Source organism: Microcebus murinus, chromosome 29 (genome assembly GCF_040939455.1).
Source record: "Microcebus murinus isolate Inina chromosome 29, M.murinus_Inina_mat1.0, whole genome shotgun sequence".
NCBI classification, from domain to species: Eukaryota; Metazoa; Chordata; class Mammalia; order Primates; family Cheirogaleidae; genus Microcebus; species Microcebus murinus.
In genome coordinates, this window is record NC_134132.1 from 189,430 (window position 1) to 205,879 (window position 16,450).

Here is a 16,450-nt window from a genome sequence, read left to right on the forward strand (position 1 = left end):
TTCTCTTCACTTTCTCCTTCTGTCTATCCTTGAAAATGATTTATAGTTTTGAAGATTCTTACTAATGGTGCATACGGATGTGTAAAGTGGCCTTAATTTTCAATGGAAAACACAGTCTTCACTAGCCTGGGCTCATCTTCTTTCATACATAGCCTATTCATTGACTTCATTTTCTTTGTAAATAAATTCATTTTAGTTTTTTTTTTTTTTTTTTTGAGACAGAGTCTCGCTTTGTTGTCCAGGCTAGAGTGAGTGCCGTGGCGTCAGCCTAGCTCACAGCAACCTCAAACTCCTGGGCTTGAGCGATCCTTCTGCCTCAGCCTCCCGAGTAGCTGGGACTACAGGCATGCGCCACCATGCCCGGCTAATTTTTTTTTTATATATATATCAGTTGGCCAATTAATTTCTTTCTATTTATAGTAGAGACGGGGTCTCGCTCTTGCTCAGGCTGGTTTTGAACTCCTGACCTCTAGCAATCCGCCCGCCTTGGCCTCCCAGAGAGCTAGGATTACAGGCGTGAGCCACCGCGCCCGGCCATTTTAGTTTTGACATTATGAAAGAGCCACATAATGATACACTGTGATTCACTCCCATTTTTCAGTTTTATAACATATAAGCCTATGTCTGGTGGTCTAAAGTGTTATAATCAGAAAACAAATTGTGACCTTTGTCTACAGTTTAGAAATAAAAATAATTCGTTATAGAAAACTCTTTAGCCCTTCCACTTTCGTTGTCATTCTGAGTATATGAAATACATTTGAGGACTTTCTTGTAAACAATCATGGCAACAAATGACTAAGCAACCTAAAATCAATAGAGATGATTCTTGTTCTTTACTGCTATGGGTATCATCTACAGTCTGAGCTTTAGGTATAATATACTCTAAAAACTAAGTTAAAAAGCAAAATGTAAAGATACATGGAAGGGTGGTAAATACACCCTAGTTTTGGCAGAATTAATTATTGTCATTAAATGACAAAAAAGCTTAGATATTATCTAACATAAACTTCTCATTTTATGGAAGAGAAAGATGAGTTGCTGAGAGGCAAGTGGCTCGTGGTTAATGAATGGGTGGCAGGTTCGAGCTTAAGTCACCATCTGATTCCTTATGATGTGAAAAGATAACTTTTTGCATGCCATAGCAATCGAACTATTATATAAACCAACCAATGCCTTCAACTATGCACTCTTTCAACACTGATAAAGCTAAACAGAATCTTCATTCTAATAAACATACTAGAAAAAATAAAAATAAATAGAGAAACAATATAATCTTCCTTTGCCAAACTGCTAAATGCGATATGTCCTCATTTAACATTGTCAGTAGGTTCTGGGAAACTGCGACTTAAAGCAAAAAGATATATAATGAAACCAATTTTGCCATAAGCTAATTGATACATACAAGAGCTAAGTTTCTATGGCATATTTTTGGTCACAGAAACATTGCCAAACTTCTAAATAAAGACCCCCAACACTTCTAATATTAAACATTGAAATAAGTGTGAGCTATACATACAATAAAAAATGTTTCCCTTTCATCAACGTTATAAGAAAACAGCATTGAAAGAAACGACATTATTTGAGGACCTGCTGTATGTATATGGAATTACAGATCCTTAAAGATATTTAATTATAAACATAAAAATGTCATTCAAAAATATAGATTCGTTTTAGTTAATTGAAAAAAAGTCTGTTCAGTCTAAATTCTTAGAACTGTAACAGGTACTACTAAATTGCTCTTGCCCAAATCAGCATTATCAATTTGCTTTCCTACCAATTAGTAAGTTTTACATTCTCATGCATACTTTTTATTATTACAACTCTTCAGGGCTTTTTTCCAATGTGCTGTTTCCCCCCCTCAAAAAAAAGGTATATCATTTTAATTTGTTTCATTGATTACTGAGTTTTAGCATCTTAAGTTTTTTGGCTATTTGCATTTCTTCTGTGAATTACTTGTGTGTATGTATTGCCTATTTTTTCTATTAGGGTCTATGATTTTCTCTTTATCTTTTTTTTTTTTTTTTTTGAGACAGAGTCTCACTTTTGTTGTCCAGGCTAGAGTGAGTGCCCTGGCGTCAGCCTAGCTCACAGCAACCTCAAACTCCTGGGCTCAAGCGATCCTTCTGCCTCAGCCTCCCGAGTAGCTGGGATTACAGGCATGTGCCACCATGCCCGGCTAATTTTTTTTTTTATATATATATCAGTTGGCCAATTAATTTCTTTCTGTTTATAGTAGAGACGGGGTCTCGCTCTTGCTCAGGCTGGTTTTGAACTCCTGACCTTGAGCAATCCGCCCGCCTCGGCCTCCCAAGAGCTAGGATTACAGGCGTGAGCCACAGCGCCCGGCCTTTTTTTTTTTTTTTTTTTTTTTTTTTTTTTTTTTTGAGACAGAGTCTCGCTTTGTTGCCCAGGCTAGAGTGAGTGCTGTGGGGTCAGCCTAGCTCACAGCAACCTGAAACTCCTGGGCTCAAGCGATCCTCCTGCCTCAGCCTCCCGAGTAGCTGGGACTACATGCGCCACCATGCCCGGCTAATTTTTTCTATATATATTAGCTGGCCAATTAATTTCTTTCTATTTATAGTAGAGACGGCATCTTGCTCTTGCTCAGGCTGGTTTCGAACTCCTGACCTCGAGCAATATGCCCGCCTCAGCCTCCTAGAGTGCTAGGATTACAGGCGTGAGCCACCGTGCCTGGCCTATGATTTTCTCTTAATGATTGGCTGTACTCCTTATTCTGTTTACATGTATGTGTACTTTCTTCTCGTTTGTCACTTTTGGGGGGGTTGTTTAAGGTTTATTTTGCCACAGAATGTTTTAATTTTACTATACTAAATTTAGGAAATTTGCTATAGTAAAAGACTCTTTTCCTAGAGTTTTTTGCACTATGTGTTATAAAGTTAGTACTTATATCAATTAGGATCCTATCAGAAAGGGATATTATAATAATCGGAATAGGAAAAGTTTATTATTAGCCATACCAGGGAACAGAGTAACAAGGTATTGTAAAAGTAAGATGCGAAGAGACAGTCCAGAGCATACAGGAATGACAGCTATAAATCCCTAAGGTTATAATAGATCATCCTTTCCACCTATCCCCTCCCCAGTCCTGCCTGCAGGGGTGAGATCCATTCCTTATTAGAGCCTTGGTTCCTGAGGGGTAGAGAAGTCACAGTGGTGCTGTGCTGGCCGAATTTGGTGCAATCCATCTTCCACATTTGCAGGAAATCCATCTGCTCGGGTGCATGGGGAGGTATCTTGCCCAAGAGAGTCTGCTATGAAACTGCCCCAGGGGTATGTTTGGGGAAGCTGATGGCCTCTGGGTACTGCTGTAGGCCATGAGCTGTAGGAGCCTGAAACTGCAGAAAGCCACCTGGGGTGCAGGAACCTAGCTCTGAAGAAAACAATGAGTGCTGTAGGATCCCACTGGGAGGAGCCACAGAAACCAGGAAAAAACACACCTGGTTGCAATTTCTCTTCAGCACACTCTGCTAACAAGGTTTAACGTGGTGCTATCTGGCCAGGGAGAAATATCGAAAAGGCCCAGCTCCATTTACTGTAGAGCAATAATGAAAGAGAAATTGGAGCCAAGGGGCAATAAATTGATAATTGGCACAATGCTTTATTAACCTGGATTTATTTTTGTGCATGATTTAGTAGCATGTACAAAAGACAAAATAAAATTGGAAACAACTTCAAGATACATCAATAAAGAAATGACTGAAAACCTGTGGTACTCTGAGCTGTAGATTACTGCGTAGCAACAGTGAGGTGCATATCCAGATGTGTGTAACTATATCATACATCTCTAAATCATATTGTTGGATGGAAGTTAACATAAACTTTTTCTTTTGCACAATACAAGTGTCAACGGAAAAAAGCCAAGTCTGCAAAATAATTTTAAAGAGATTTCTTCTGAGCCAAATTTGAGGACCATGACCTGGAGCCACTGCCGAGAGGCCTTGGGCAAGTGGACTCGCCGTGGCTGGGTTACAGTTTGGTTTTTGTTTTTTTTTTTTGAGACAGAGTCTCGCTTTGTTGCCCAGGCTAGAGTGAGTGCCGTGGCATCAGCCTAGCTCACAGCAACCTCAAACTCCTGGGCTCAAGCAATCCTCCTGCCTCAGCCTCCCGAGTAGCTGGGACTACAGGCATGTGCCACCATGCCCGGCTAATTTTTTCTATATGTATTAGTTGGCCAATTAATTTCTTTTGTATTTATAGTAGAGACGGGGTCTCACTCTTGCTCAGGCTGGTTTCGAACTCCTGACCTTGAGCAATCCACCCGCCTCGGCCTCCCAGAGAGCTAGGATTACAGGCGTGAGCCACCGCGCCCGGCACAGTTTGGTTTTTATACAGTTTAGAGACAGGGGTTATGATTAAAGCCATCAATCAATGTGTGGGAGGCATACATTGGTTTGGCCCAAAAAGGAGGGCCATCTCGAAGGGGGGGGCTTACAGGTTATAGGTGGGTTTAAAGATTCTTTGGATTGTAATTGGCTAAAGACATGAAGCTTTGTCTAAAGACTGGAATGTTTTAACATAAACTGTTTACCAGAGATAAGCCACCATTTGTTGCAAATTGAGGGCCTGCAGGTTTGTCTTGCATACCCTTAGGCCTGTTAATGGGTTACAAAGGAAGTCTCCAAGAAGGGAGGGGGGAATGATAAGGCCTGTCTGACCTCCCTCCTCCTGGCAGGCAACTTTGCCCTTCAATATTCCTTTGGCCACGAGGGGGTCCATTCAGTCAGCTGGTAGGGGTTACTCATAACACATAATTTAAAATATTAATATAATGCTGTGTGTAAGGCTGGTGGCAGGGGCCCCCTCCCCTCCCTAGATGGAAAAAGAAAACGCTTAGTGACCTGACCTGCCAAGGACAAAACTGCCAGGCCCTGCTGAGAGGATCCACACCCAGATGTCCACCTAGATAAGAATGTTTTGGCTCCTGGATTCCACAAACACCTCCAGCCCCTCCTAAAATCCCCAGCTCTTCCCGCCAAAAGTCCCTAGCCAGGCCCAAAGGATATAAAAGGCCTCAGCCCCTTCAAACTGTGGCGACTTCCGGGGCCCCTGCTCTTGGGGCCCCAGAACCTCGGCCACAAGTGTATAATAAAGCCACGTGGTTTGGCCCCCCCCTACTCTTTCTCTTTCTGTGTCTCTTTTCTTTTCGCCACCGCCGAAAAACCTTACACTGTGAGGGAAAATACATCAGATGTACAACCAGTTCTTGCCTATCATTTGATGTCTAAGACATATTTCTTTAGATTTACTTTGGTTTTTTTATCATTTTATTTTATTTTTTTATTTCAGGATATTAACATAAACGTATTGAACACTACTATAACAATATGTACACACACACACAGTGTCTTTAGAAGTAGGAGTACTCGTAAGGTTATAAAAATCTTTCTAATTAACATCCATTTGTAAACCAATATTTAGTATGCTAAATTAGCACCTCATATATCTTAACTGTATTAAACATGTGTTCATGAAAATTTTTTTGCTCTGTTTGAGCTAAACTCTTAGTTATAGATGCCACAGAAATAAAGCCTGTCCCAGGTCAGATGATTCAAATTTCAAATTAGTAAAATTCTTGGTATTTGTAACTTCACATAGTAAAAATCTGTGTGTGTGTGTGTGTGTGTGTGTGTGTGTGTGTGTGTGTGTGTGTGTGTGTGGTTTGTTTTTCTTTTAGGTGGAGCTTGAAAAGATAATTGCAGTTGCCTGGAATGTGCTTCAGCCCCTTCTTTTTGGACTGATTGGAGCAGAGGTATCTATTACATCTCTCAGACCAGAAACTGTTGGTAAGAATTTCAAAGTGGTACTTTTGCTAAAATTCACTTTTTTTGTTAACCTACTCACCAATAAAATCCACTTTTTATATTCAATTGAAATATTTTCAGTAGGTGTGTGTATCATGATTCCCACTGTCACAGTTATACAGAAAGTTAATTATGATCTAAGTCTTTTAGAGTCATTGGTTGGAATATAATGCTTGTTAATCTAAGACAGTGAATTTTATATCTTTAATATTGTTCCTTGTATATAAAAGCAACATTGCTGACCACTATCCAGAAAATTTAGGGCTTAAAATTTTTTTCTAAGTATAAGAACATTCATCTAGCCTTGTTCTGGTCAAAGGCCAGAATTTTAAAGATAACTATTGATAGCTAGTTCTGTAATATGAATGAATGGAATATAAATGCTTGGTTGTTCATTCATTTTGTTATTCATTCGTACATTCAAAAGCTATCATATTAAAACTGTCTTGATTCACAGCACTGCACTTAAAAATTAATTTGCATACATATACTTATTATTTCCTTTTTTCCTTCCATCACAATATTCTTTTATCCATACTAGCAATCCCATCCCCTGCTACCTTCTCTGAACCTCGCATATAGATCCTTTTTTTTCCTCATACATCTTTAAACATCCTTGTCACAATTTTCTCCTCTTCAGAATTTATACAGTCTCTATTCTCTCTTATCTTAAACAAATTCCTTTCATTCTGATACATGCTACAGCATGGTTGAACTCTGAGGACATTATGCTAAGTGACATAAGCCAGTCACAAAAAGACTAATATTGTATGATTCTACTTATGTGAGGTATCCACAATAGTCAGACTCATATAATCAGAAAGTAGAATGGTGATTGCCAGGGGCTGGGAGCAGGGGCAAATAGGTAGTTGTTGATTAATGGGTATAGAATTTAAATTTTGTAAGATGAAAAAGTTTTGGACATTGGTTGCACAATAGTGTGAATGACACTGAACTGTACACATAAAAATGGTTAGGATGGTAAATGTTATGTGTATTTTACCACAATTTAAAATAATACATATTAAAACCAAAATACGTTAAAAATTTTTACATATATATATATTCTTTATCCATTTCACTTCTTCCCTACCTACCATGCCACCTCTCTCTTCCTCTTTGGGAACTTTTTTTTTTTTTTTTTTTTGAGACAGAGTCTCACTTTGTTGTCCAGGCTAGAGTGAGTGCCGTGGCGTCAGCCTAGCTCACAGCAACCTCAAACTCCTGGGCTCAAGTAATCCTTCTGCCTCAGCCTCCCGAGTAGCTGGGACTACAGGCATGTGCCACCATGCCCGGCTAATTTTATATATATATGTTAGTTGGCCAATTGGTTTCTTTCTATTTATAGTAGAGACGGGGTCTCGCTCTTGCTCAGGCTGGTTTCGAACTCCTGACCTTGAGCAATCCGCCCGCCTCGGCCTCCCAAGAGCTAGGATTACAGGCGTGAGCCACAGCGCCCGGCCCTCTTTGGGAACTTTTTAAAGAGGTAACTACATTTCTCTTTCCCCCTTCAACTCCTGTTTCCTTCCTCAATACATTTCAGTCCATCTCTGCCTCATCACATAACCAATTGTACTTTCACCAGGATTATATTACTAAATCCAGTCTTTGTTTTACTTGGATCTCTCAGCAGCATATGATGAAACTGAATTCTTTAAAACACTCTTTTACATTGAGTTCCGAAACTTCATATTTTCCAGTGCCTTTTTTTGTTTCAAAATATTATGGGGTACAAATGTTTTTGGATACATGGATCGCTTTTGTAATGCTTGAGTCAAGGCTGTAAGTGTGCCCATTACCCAGATAGTGTTCACTGTACCCGTCAGGTAGGTTTTTACCTATTCCCTCCTCTTTCCTCCTCTCTTCTTGATTTCTGCTGAATTATACTTCCCTCTGTGCATGTGTGTGAGTACATGTAGTGTAGTTTTCCAATTTAATAGTAAGTACATGTAGTGTTTGTTTTACTGTTCTTGAGATACTTCACTTAGGATAATGATCTCCAGTTCCATCCAAATTGTTGCAAAAGGCATTAATCAATCCTTTTTTATGGCTGAGTAGTCTTCCATGGAGTACGTATACCACATTTTGTTAATCCACTCATGAATTGATGGACCCTTGGGTTGATTCCACATCTTTGCAATTGTGAATTGTGCTGCAATGAACATTCAAGTGCAGATGTCTTTTTGATAAAATGACTTCTTTTCCTTTGGGTAAATGCTGGATCGAATGGTAGGTCTACTTTTAGTCCTTTGAGGAATCTCCATACTGTTTTCCATAGAGGTAGTACTAATTTGTAGTTCCACCAACAGTGTATAAGCATTCCTTTCTCTCTGCAACCATTCCGGCATCTGTTGTTTTTGGACTTTAATGAAAGCCAACTGGGGTAAGGTGATAGCTCATTGTGGTTTTAACCTGCATTTCCCTGATAATTAGTGCCTTTTGAGTTTCTTCACACCCTTTGTAGCTTAAACACTGCTTTTCGTCAAAGGTCTTTCCAAGGTCTCTATGCTTCTCACTCTATATCACTTCTCTGACTTTGTCTACACTAGTGATGCCAATTATAAACTGTATAATACCAAAATCTTTATCTCTGAATCAATATAGCCAATTGCTGATTGGACATCATCACTTGTCCAGGGGTCCCTAACCTATGGTGAATTGTAGAATTATTTCATCATATATTACAATGTAATAATAAAGAAATAAAGTGCACAGTAAATGTAATGCGCTTGAATCATCCCGCTTGAAACCACCTCACCCCACCCCACCCCCAATCTGTGGAAAAATTGTCTTCCATGAAAACGGTCCCTGGTGCCAAAAAGGTTGGTTACCACTGTCAGAACTCCAAACTCTATATGTCTAAAATAATCATCCTTTCTTCAAACCTTTAATTGTTTCCTTCTGGGAATGGTATCAACTCTATTGTATCTTGTTACACGCAATAGATGCTTTTGAACACCTACCAACCTGGGAGAAATACCCTTCAACAAAGAGCCACAAAACTTCTACGTAAAGAGCTATATTGCACTGTAATCCTAGCACTCGGGGAAGCCGAGGCAGGCGGATTGCTCGAGGTCAGGAGTTCGAAACCAGCCTGAGCAAGAGCGAGACCCCATCTCTACTATAAAAATAGAAAGAAATTAATTGGCCAACTAATATATATAGAAAAAATTATCCGGGCATGGTGGCACATGCCTGTAGTCCCAGCCACTCGGGAGGCTGAGGCAGGAGGATCGCTTGAGCCCAGGAGATTGAGGTTGCTGTGAGCTAGGCTGCCGCCAAAGCACTCACTCTAGCCTGGGCAACAAAGAGAGACACTGTCTCAAAAAAAAAAAGAGCAATATTGCAGATTCATAACAGATCCTCCCACAATGTCTATCTGGTGTTTCACAAACTCTCTGAATTTGAAAAGTTATTTATTCTTTGTGAACTTCAGTTTTTCAACTGCAAAATGAGATAATCACCCCACAGGTTGTAAGGATTAAGTACAACAATGCACTTAAAGCTTAGTACCTGGCACAGAGTAAACACTCAATGAATATCACCCAGGAGTCCGCTTAACTGCGCCAGTGTTAGGTCTAGTAGCATGCAGCATCACCAGCCACGATCCTATATTTTTCATATCAGGATGAACTTGTCTTTATCATCAAAGGTGTCTAAAGGACTGAATGAAGTGCTATGTCTGTCATCCAGGGCTAACATGTGATCCGTACATGTCACTATGCTGAGACAGCTGTAGACTGCCGGTGCCTATTCTGATTGGTCAGTGCCCAGCCAGCTCCGTCTGATTGGCTGATTCCTTCCATATTGGCTGATAAATATTTTGAGTATCACCTCTATACTCTGTAAATAATTCTCAACTACTTTGATGAAAATATTATTTTTCCCTCTTCCATGCCCTCAGTTTTATACTCTATACTTACCATATAGAATATGAATTAGTTGTTTTTATTTGTCTTCCTCTGACTTTGAGGCCCACTGAAGCAAAGTCTGTACATTATACATTTTTGTGTACCCAGTACCTAGTTTAAAGCTTGTTATATATCGTATTATTTAATCAATTCTTATTAAGTAAACACATGATATCATAAGAGATATATAATATTCAAATCTGCTATATAAGAATTCAAATATGTTTAATTGATTTCTCCATTTAAGCTAGGGGAAATATTTTAAACTAATGGTGTGATTAGATTGTTTTGATAAATTATGCCTAACCATTTTATATTTTAAATTTTTTAATGTTTTTAAAATTATTTCTGTTGATAGGATTTTGAATTAGTAACCGTGAGATGCAGTTTCTCCCTTAGTATTTCATTATTTCTAAAAACTGAGTATTTCTTACAGGTCTTTGTGTTGCCATCCTGGGAATTGCAATATTGATAAGAATTTTGACTACATTTTTTTTTTCTTTTTTTTTTTTTTGAGACAGAGTCTCGCTTTGTTGCCCAGTCTAGAGTGAGTGCCGTGGCGTCAGCCTAGCTCACAGCAACCTCAATCTCCTGGGCTCAAGCGATCCTCCTGCCTCAGCCTCCTCCCGAGTAGCTGGGACTACAGGCATGCGCCACCATGCCCGGCTAATTTTTTTTGTATATATATATTAGTTGGCCAATTAATTTCTTTCTATTTTTATAGTAGAGACGGGGTCTCGCTCAGGCTGGTTTTGAACTCCTGACCTTGAGCAATCCGCCCGCCTCGGCCTCCCAGAGTGCTAGGATTACAGGCGTGAGCCACCGCGCCCGGCTTGACTACATTTTTTATGGTGTGTTTTGCTGGCTTTAACAAGAAGGAAAATATATTTATTTCCTTTGCATGGCTTCCAAAGGCCACAGTTCAGGTATGAGGGATAGGCTGATGTAGCATTTTAACTGCTATTTCTATATGATACCTTGAAATATTGAGTAAGAGTGCTTATGTAAATTTGGTTAAAATAAATAAAGTTGGATTTATGAAGAGTTTATCCTAATCTATTCCTTAAAATTATATTTTTGGTATATTGATTGCTTAAATGTGATTGCTCATTTGAATTTCTTTAGATTACCAGGGCACAACTAAAAATTCAATAAATCTTCCAAGAAAAGAGCAAAACAGAAACAGTATGCTCCAGCTTAATGTTTGGAAATATTTTAATGTCAATAGGGTTTATGATCAGTCATGCTTGACTGGAGCCTTTATATGTAATGGAGAAAAGATTTATTGAAAAAAACCCAGAAAATACTTTATTGACTTTCTAGACTATGAGTTAGTATTAATTATCCAAAATTAGCTAAGCCTTTTGACAAATGTCTCAACCACTTGACCCAGACTGTGTCACTTGAATGAGCAAGTGATAAAGAAAGCACTTCTAGGGAAACCGAGGACGTGACGGGGAGGAGCCAGGCCGCCCGCTCCCCGCGCTCAGGGCCCGGCCGCCGCCACGGCGGAGCCCACGGTGTGCTCCTTCCTCACCAAGGGGCTGTGCGCAACGGCGGCCGCGTGTTCCTGCAGGGCCTGCGCGGCCACGTGGCGCTGTCGGAGGCCAAGCTGCGGGGCGTGCTGCAGCGGGCCGGCCGACCGCTTCCTGCTGCAGGAGGTGGAGATGAAGGAGGGCCTCTGGGACGCCGAGGCCGAGGCGGCGGCGGGCGCGGGCGGCGCGGGCGGGCGCGGGGGCGCGGCGGCCTGCAGGGTAGGGGCCGTGTCCTCCGCGCGCCTCTGCGCCCGCTACCAGCGCGGCGAGTGCCGGGCCTGCGACCAGCTGCACCTCTGCCGCCGGCACATGCTGGGCAAGTGCCCGCACCGGGACTGCTGGTCTACCTGTACCCTCTCCCATGATATCCACATGCCTGTCAACATCCAGGTGCTGAAAAACCACGGACTTTTTGGCCTCAATGAAGCCCAGCTTCGGATCTTGCTTTTGCAGAATGACCCCTGCCTTTTACCAGAGGTCTGTTTGCTCTACAACAAAGGCGAAGCCCTCTATGGGTACTGCAACCTCAAGGATAAATGCAACAAGTTTCACGTGTGCAAAGCCTTTGTCAGGGGAGAGTGCAAACTTCAGACCTGCAAACGATCCCATCAGCTCATTCATGCTACAGCCTTGAAGTTGCTGCAGGACCAAGGACTGAATATCCCAAGTGTTGTTAATTTTCAGATAATCGCTACCTACAAGCATATGAAGTTGTACAAGATGCTTGAAAATAAAGATAACTCGGCGTCTACAACTGAGCACTCAGAGAGCCTTGAGAAACCAGGTGCGCACGCAGCTGGGGCTGCAGATGCCAGCCCTCTGGCTTCTGCCCCTGCTCAGGCAGCCAAGAAGCCCTGCCCAGGTAAACCTTAAAGAGGGTTAGTGAACTAAGAAGAAGCTTGTCCAGCTTGGAAGATCTGAAAACAAGATTTCTTTTGAGCTTTAATTTGTAACCATTCATTCCTTTAATCATTTATTCATAGTGGTCTAATAATATCTACCTCACAGTGTGTTGTGAGAAGAAGAGATGGGAAGAGAACAAATGTCAGACTTGGAGGATAACGTTGGGGTTGAGGTTGGACCTTGAGCTGGCAAAGGGAGGGGAAAGCTGAGTGCAGATGGGGTCCGTCCAGGACAAGTCCCGGACATGGCAGCTTCCACCTGCAGTTCTGAGCGCTTGCCCCAGACTGGGTGGATAGAGCTTTTCAGGGGAGTTTTTCCTGACTTCTGTGGTCCAGCCAGTGGTTTTCTATATGCCCATAAATACAGTTTACATAGTGGTAATCTAGAGAATGTACACTTTTTACGCATTTTTTTTACTTAATGTTTCATAAGCATCTTTCCATATTCACATTATCATATATAATCATTTTTTTGCACAGATTAATATATCATAGTATATTTAACTACTTATTCCGGGATATTTCAGTTCTTTCTAACAAAGTTTGAATATAATTCATTTCTTAAAATCTGTACAATATTGAATTTTTAAAGCTATTCTTTACGTTTGCTCAGCTTATAGGTGCTAAATGATATTGTCTTCTGCGTTTTTTAAAAATACATATGTGAGCGAGTAATTTTCTGTGTATCTGCTTTCCGTATGTCTTTGTCATTTTATACATGGCCTTTTATTAATGGGGACCTTCTGTATGCAGATGTGGGTGGCCTTTAATGAGGCTCCTTAATTTTCATAAGAAGATATCAGCCATACTGTGCTCAGAGGATATCCAATTTCTGTAGATCCAGCTCAGCTGACACAGCAGAGCATATAACCTTTGGGTTCTCACCAGAGATTTCTACCTCACTCTGTCTACTTTTCATCTCTCATTGAACTTTTTTTTTGAGACAGAGTCTCACTCCCGTTGCCTTGGCTAGAGTGCCGTGGCGTCAGCCTAGCTCACAGCAACCTCAAACTCCTGGGCTCAAGCGATCCTGCTGTCTCAGCCTCCTGAGTAGCTGGGACTACAGGCATGCACCACCATGCCCAGCTAATTTTTTATACATACATTTTTAGTTGTCCAGATAATTTCTTTCTATTTTTTTAGTAGAGATGGGGTCTCGCTCTTGCTCAGGCTGGTGTTGAACTCCTGAGCTCAAACAATCGGCCCTCCTCGGCCTCCAGAGTGCTAGGATTACAGGCGTGAGCCACCGCGCCCGGCCTCTCATTGAACTTTTACCAAAGCCCAAATGCTACAGTTTGAAGGATGTGTGGTTTTTCCGTTCCTCTATATTGAATGCATCTTTCCGTGGATCAGGATGGCCCACTAGAAGTCTGTGTACCTCGCCCATTTCGTGTGTACTCTCCCGTCTCCCTGCTCTCCTCCTCTCTGCTCTCCTCCCACCCATCGTGATATTTTCTTGTTTGTTTTCTTCAAGGGTACCACAAGAAAGCAGCTTTATGGAATCCTTTGCTCTGCTTATTGTAGTGATATTCCCAAATGTCATGGTGTAATGTGTTTGTTTTTTTTAAATTTAACTGTCCTGCAGTAACACCACATTTGAGAAATAGGGACAATGTAATGAGTTTTCATAAAGCGACATTAGTTTAGAAAAGTTTTTTTTTTTAATCATGAAATGCTATCTTTTTGATTGGGGAGAATGCAAAAATAACCTTTTTAAAGTGAAAAATTGCTGTGTTTTCTGGAAACGAACAATAGAAGTCATGTAACTTGTATTAATCTTTTTACTTTGGTTGTTAACAGTAGTATATCTGAAAGCCCTTACTTTCTGCATATTTTATTTCTTTTTTCCTAGCTCTGATTTCTCCTGGTGCTAATTTTTTAAAAAATATTTTTGCTTTTATTTTTTTTATTTTTTATTTTTTCTGTTTCCAGACACACTGAAATATTTTTGCTTTTAATTATTATTATTATTTACACTTTATCATTTTACTATGTATATTTTTGTAGTAAGCCATCTTTTTTGTTTGTTTACTTTGTAGTAAGCCATCTTAAATCCTCAATGGAAACAGAGCAGGGTGTAAATGTGTACCCCTTACATTGAGAGACCTGGTGGATGTTTACATTTTTTGTGTTCTTTTTATGTATGTTACAATTATGCTTTTATATATGAAGTTATTGACCCTCTGTAATCTTGGTTGCAATATTTTATTCAATTCTATAATATTCCATTTTAATCTTAGTTCTGTTGGTATTCATTCTGCAAAAATATTTTACATAATTACACCTGTCTCTCTTATTTTCGTCTCAGGATTCAGCTGTTAGAGAGTTTTCATCACATTACAGCTGGAGATGAGTTTTCTTTGGTAATTTATTGGTGCTTATGAGGCAAAGCCACATGTCTATAGACTCCACAAATTCAACATATCCTAAATTGAATTATTCATTTTCCTCCAGTCTTGTTCTTCCTTTTATTTCCTTATTTTTTATTTTTATTTATTTTTTTTTTTTGAGACAGAGTCTCACTTGTTGCTCAGGTTATAGTGAGTGCCGTGGCGTCAGCCTAGCTCACAGCAACCTCAAACTCCTGGGCTCAAGTAATCCTTCTGCCTCAGCCTCCCGAGTAGCTGGGACTACAGGCATGTGCCACCATGCCCGGCTAATTTTATATATATATATGTTAGTTGGCCAATTGGTTTCTTTCTATTTATAGTAGAGACGGGGTCTCGCTCTTGCTCAGGCTGGTTTTGAACTCCTGACCTCGAGCAGTCCACCCGCCTCGGCCTCCCAGAGTGCTAGGATTACAGGCATGAGCCACCACGCCCGGCTATATTTCCTTATTTTTTAATGTCATTACCATCTATCTACCTAATGACATAAACCAAAAAACTGCAAATTTTCCTGTACTGTTCTTGTTCCCTGTATCACATGCTCCCTCAAAACCTCTCGATGTTTATCCCTCTCTGCCTTTTTCTTTCCCTCCCCTACACACTGCCTGGTTTCAAACCCTCCTCACCGCCCGCGTGTATTTCACGGATGCAGAACTCAGCGGTTTTCAAGTTGTGTTGTGGGAGTTTTTGTAGGAGGTGCCAGGTTTATTGTAGGAAGTGCCCGGTCCCACTTCAGTGATGGTAGCCCTATTTTAATTTTTAGCATAATAGGATTTTGTGGATTTCATTGGTCTCCTGACCACTCTTCTCCTGCTTTCCATTTGGCTGCCTGGTTGAGCGTTTGAAAACAGACCTAATGGTATTGTTCTTTTTTGGGGCTAAAACCTTCATTGATCCTCATCATGTAGGGTAGAAGTCAGAAACTCAGATGCTTTCGAGAACCGGAAGGGTGACTTAAAAGTTTGGAGAGGACTGGATGCCAGAGGAATGGGACTAGGGAGGAAGTGCTGTGGCAATTGGTCCCATCTGAAAGGGGCGCCTGCCTCTGGTTTCTGTGTGGGAAGGTGGCCCCATTTCTCATATTGTCCAGTTTTTTTTTTTTTTAAAGAAGCCAGGAATCTAGATTTTTTTTTTTTTTTTTTTTTTTTTTTTTGAGACAGAGTCTCACTTTGTTGCCCAGGCTAGAGTGAGTGCGGTGGCGTCAGCCTAGCTCACAGCAACCTCAAACTCCTGGGCTCGAGTGATCCTTCTGCCTCAGCCTCCCGGGTAGCTGGGACTACAGGCATGCGCCACCATGCCCGGCTAATTTTTTTATATATATATATCAGTTGGCCAATTAATTTCTTTCTATTTATAGTAGAGACGGGGTCTCGCTCAGGCTGGTTTTGAACTCCTGACCTCGAGCAATCCGCCCGCCTCGGCCTCCCAAGAGCTAGGATTACAGGCGTGAGCCACAGCGCCCGGCCTAGGAATCTAGATTTTTATGAAAGATTTTCTGATTTTTATTAATAAATAGGGACTTTTGAGTTTTTGAGATGCAAGCCAATCAAGTAGGTACTTGACCTGCTTCAAATTTTTGGGATGTGTGTGCCTTTTTGCCTTGTGATTCTCTATATTTGTAAATGATGTTCCCTCTTCACAAGTGCCTTTCCTTCTTCCTTCCTCCTGCTTCAAAACCTGCCAAAATTCAATTCTTCAAAATGCCAGGTTGGCCTTTCCTGACCTCAAGAGAGGCAGCTCGTGCAGCATTCTTAGAGTGCTGGCATTGTACTTAGTACACTGCATTGCAGTGCTTTGTGTTTTTATTCCCTGGCTTTGAGCGAAAACATTATTTATTCTTCTTGGTAATTCTAACAGTTGGTAGTTAAGACATATTTTTTGCCATATAATAAA

The 16,450-nt window shown here is 40.7% G+C and overlaps 1 protein-coding gene and 1 pseudogene across 3 annotated transcripts in view; both read left to right on the forward strand.

Moving 5' to 3' along the window:
- The window catches only part of LOC109730136 (sodium/hydrogen exchanger 9B2-like), a 60,533-nt gene that overhangs the window by 34,864 nt on the left and 9,219 nt on the right, over nt 1-16,450 (forward strand). For all 3 annotated transcript variants that reach the window (XM_075998610.1, XM_075998611.1, XM_075998609.1), the window contains one exon: nt 5,696-5,804. In XM_075998610.1, the coding sequence (XP_075854725.1) occupies nt 5,696-5,804 (109 nt within the window). The remainder of the gene's footprint in view (nt 1-5,695; nt 5,805-16,450) is intronic.
- LOC105874829 (zinc finger CCCH-type antiviral protein 1-like pseudogene) lies at nt 9,316-15,656 on the forward strand (annotated as a pseudogene).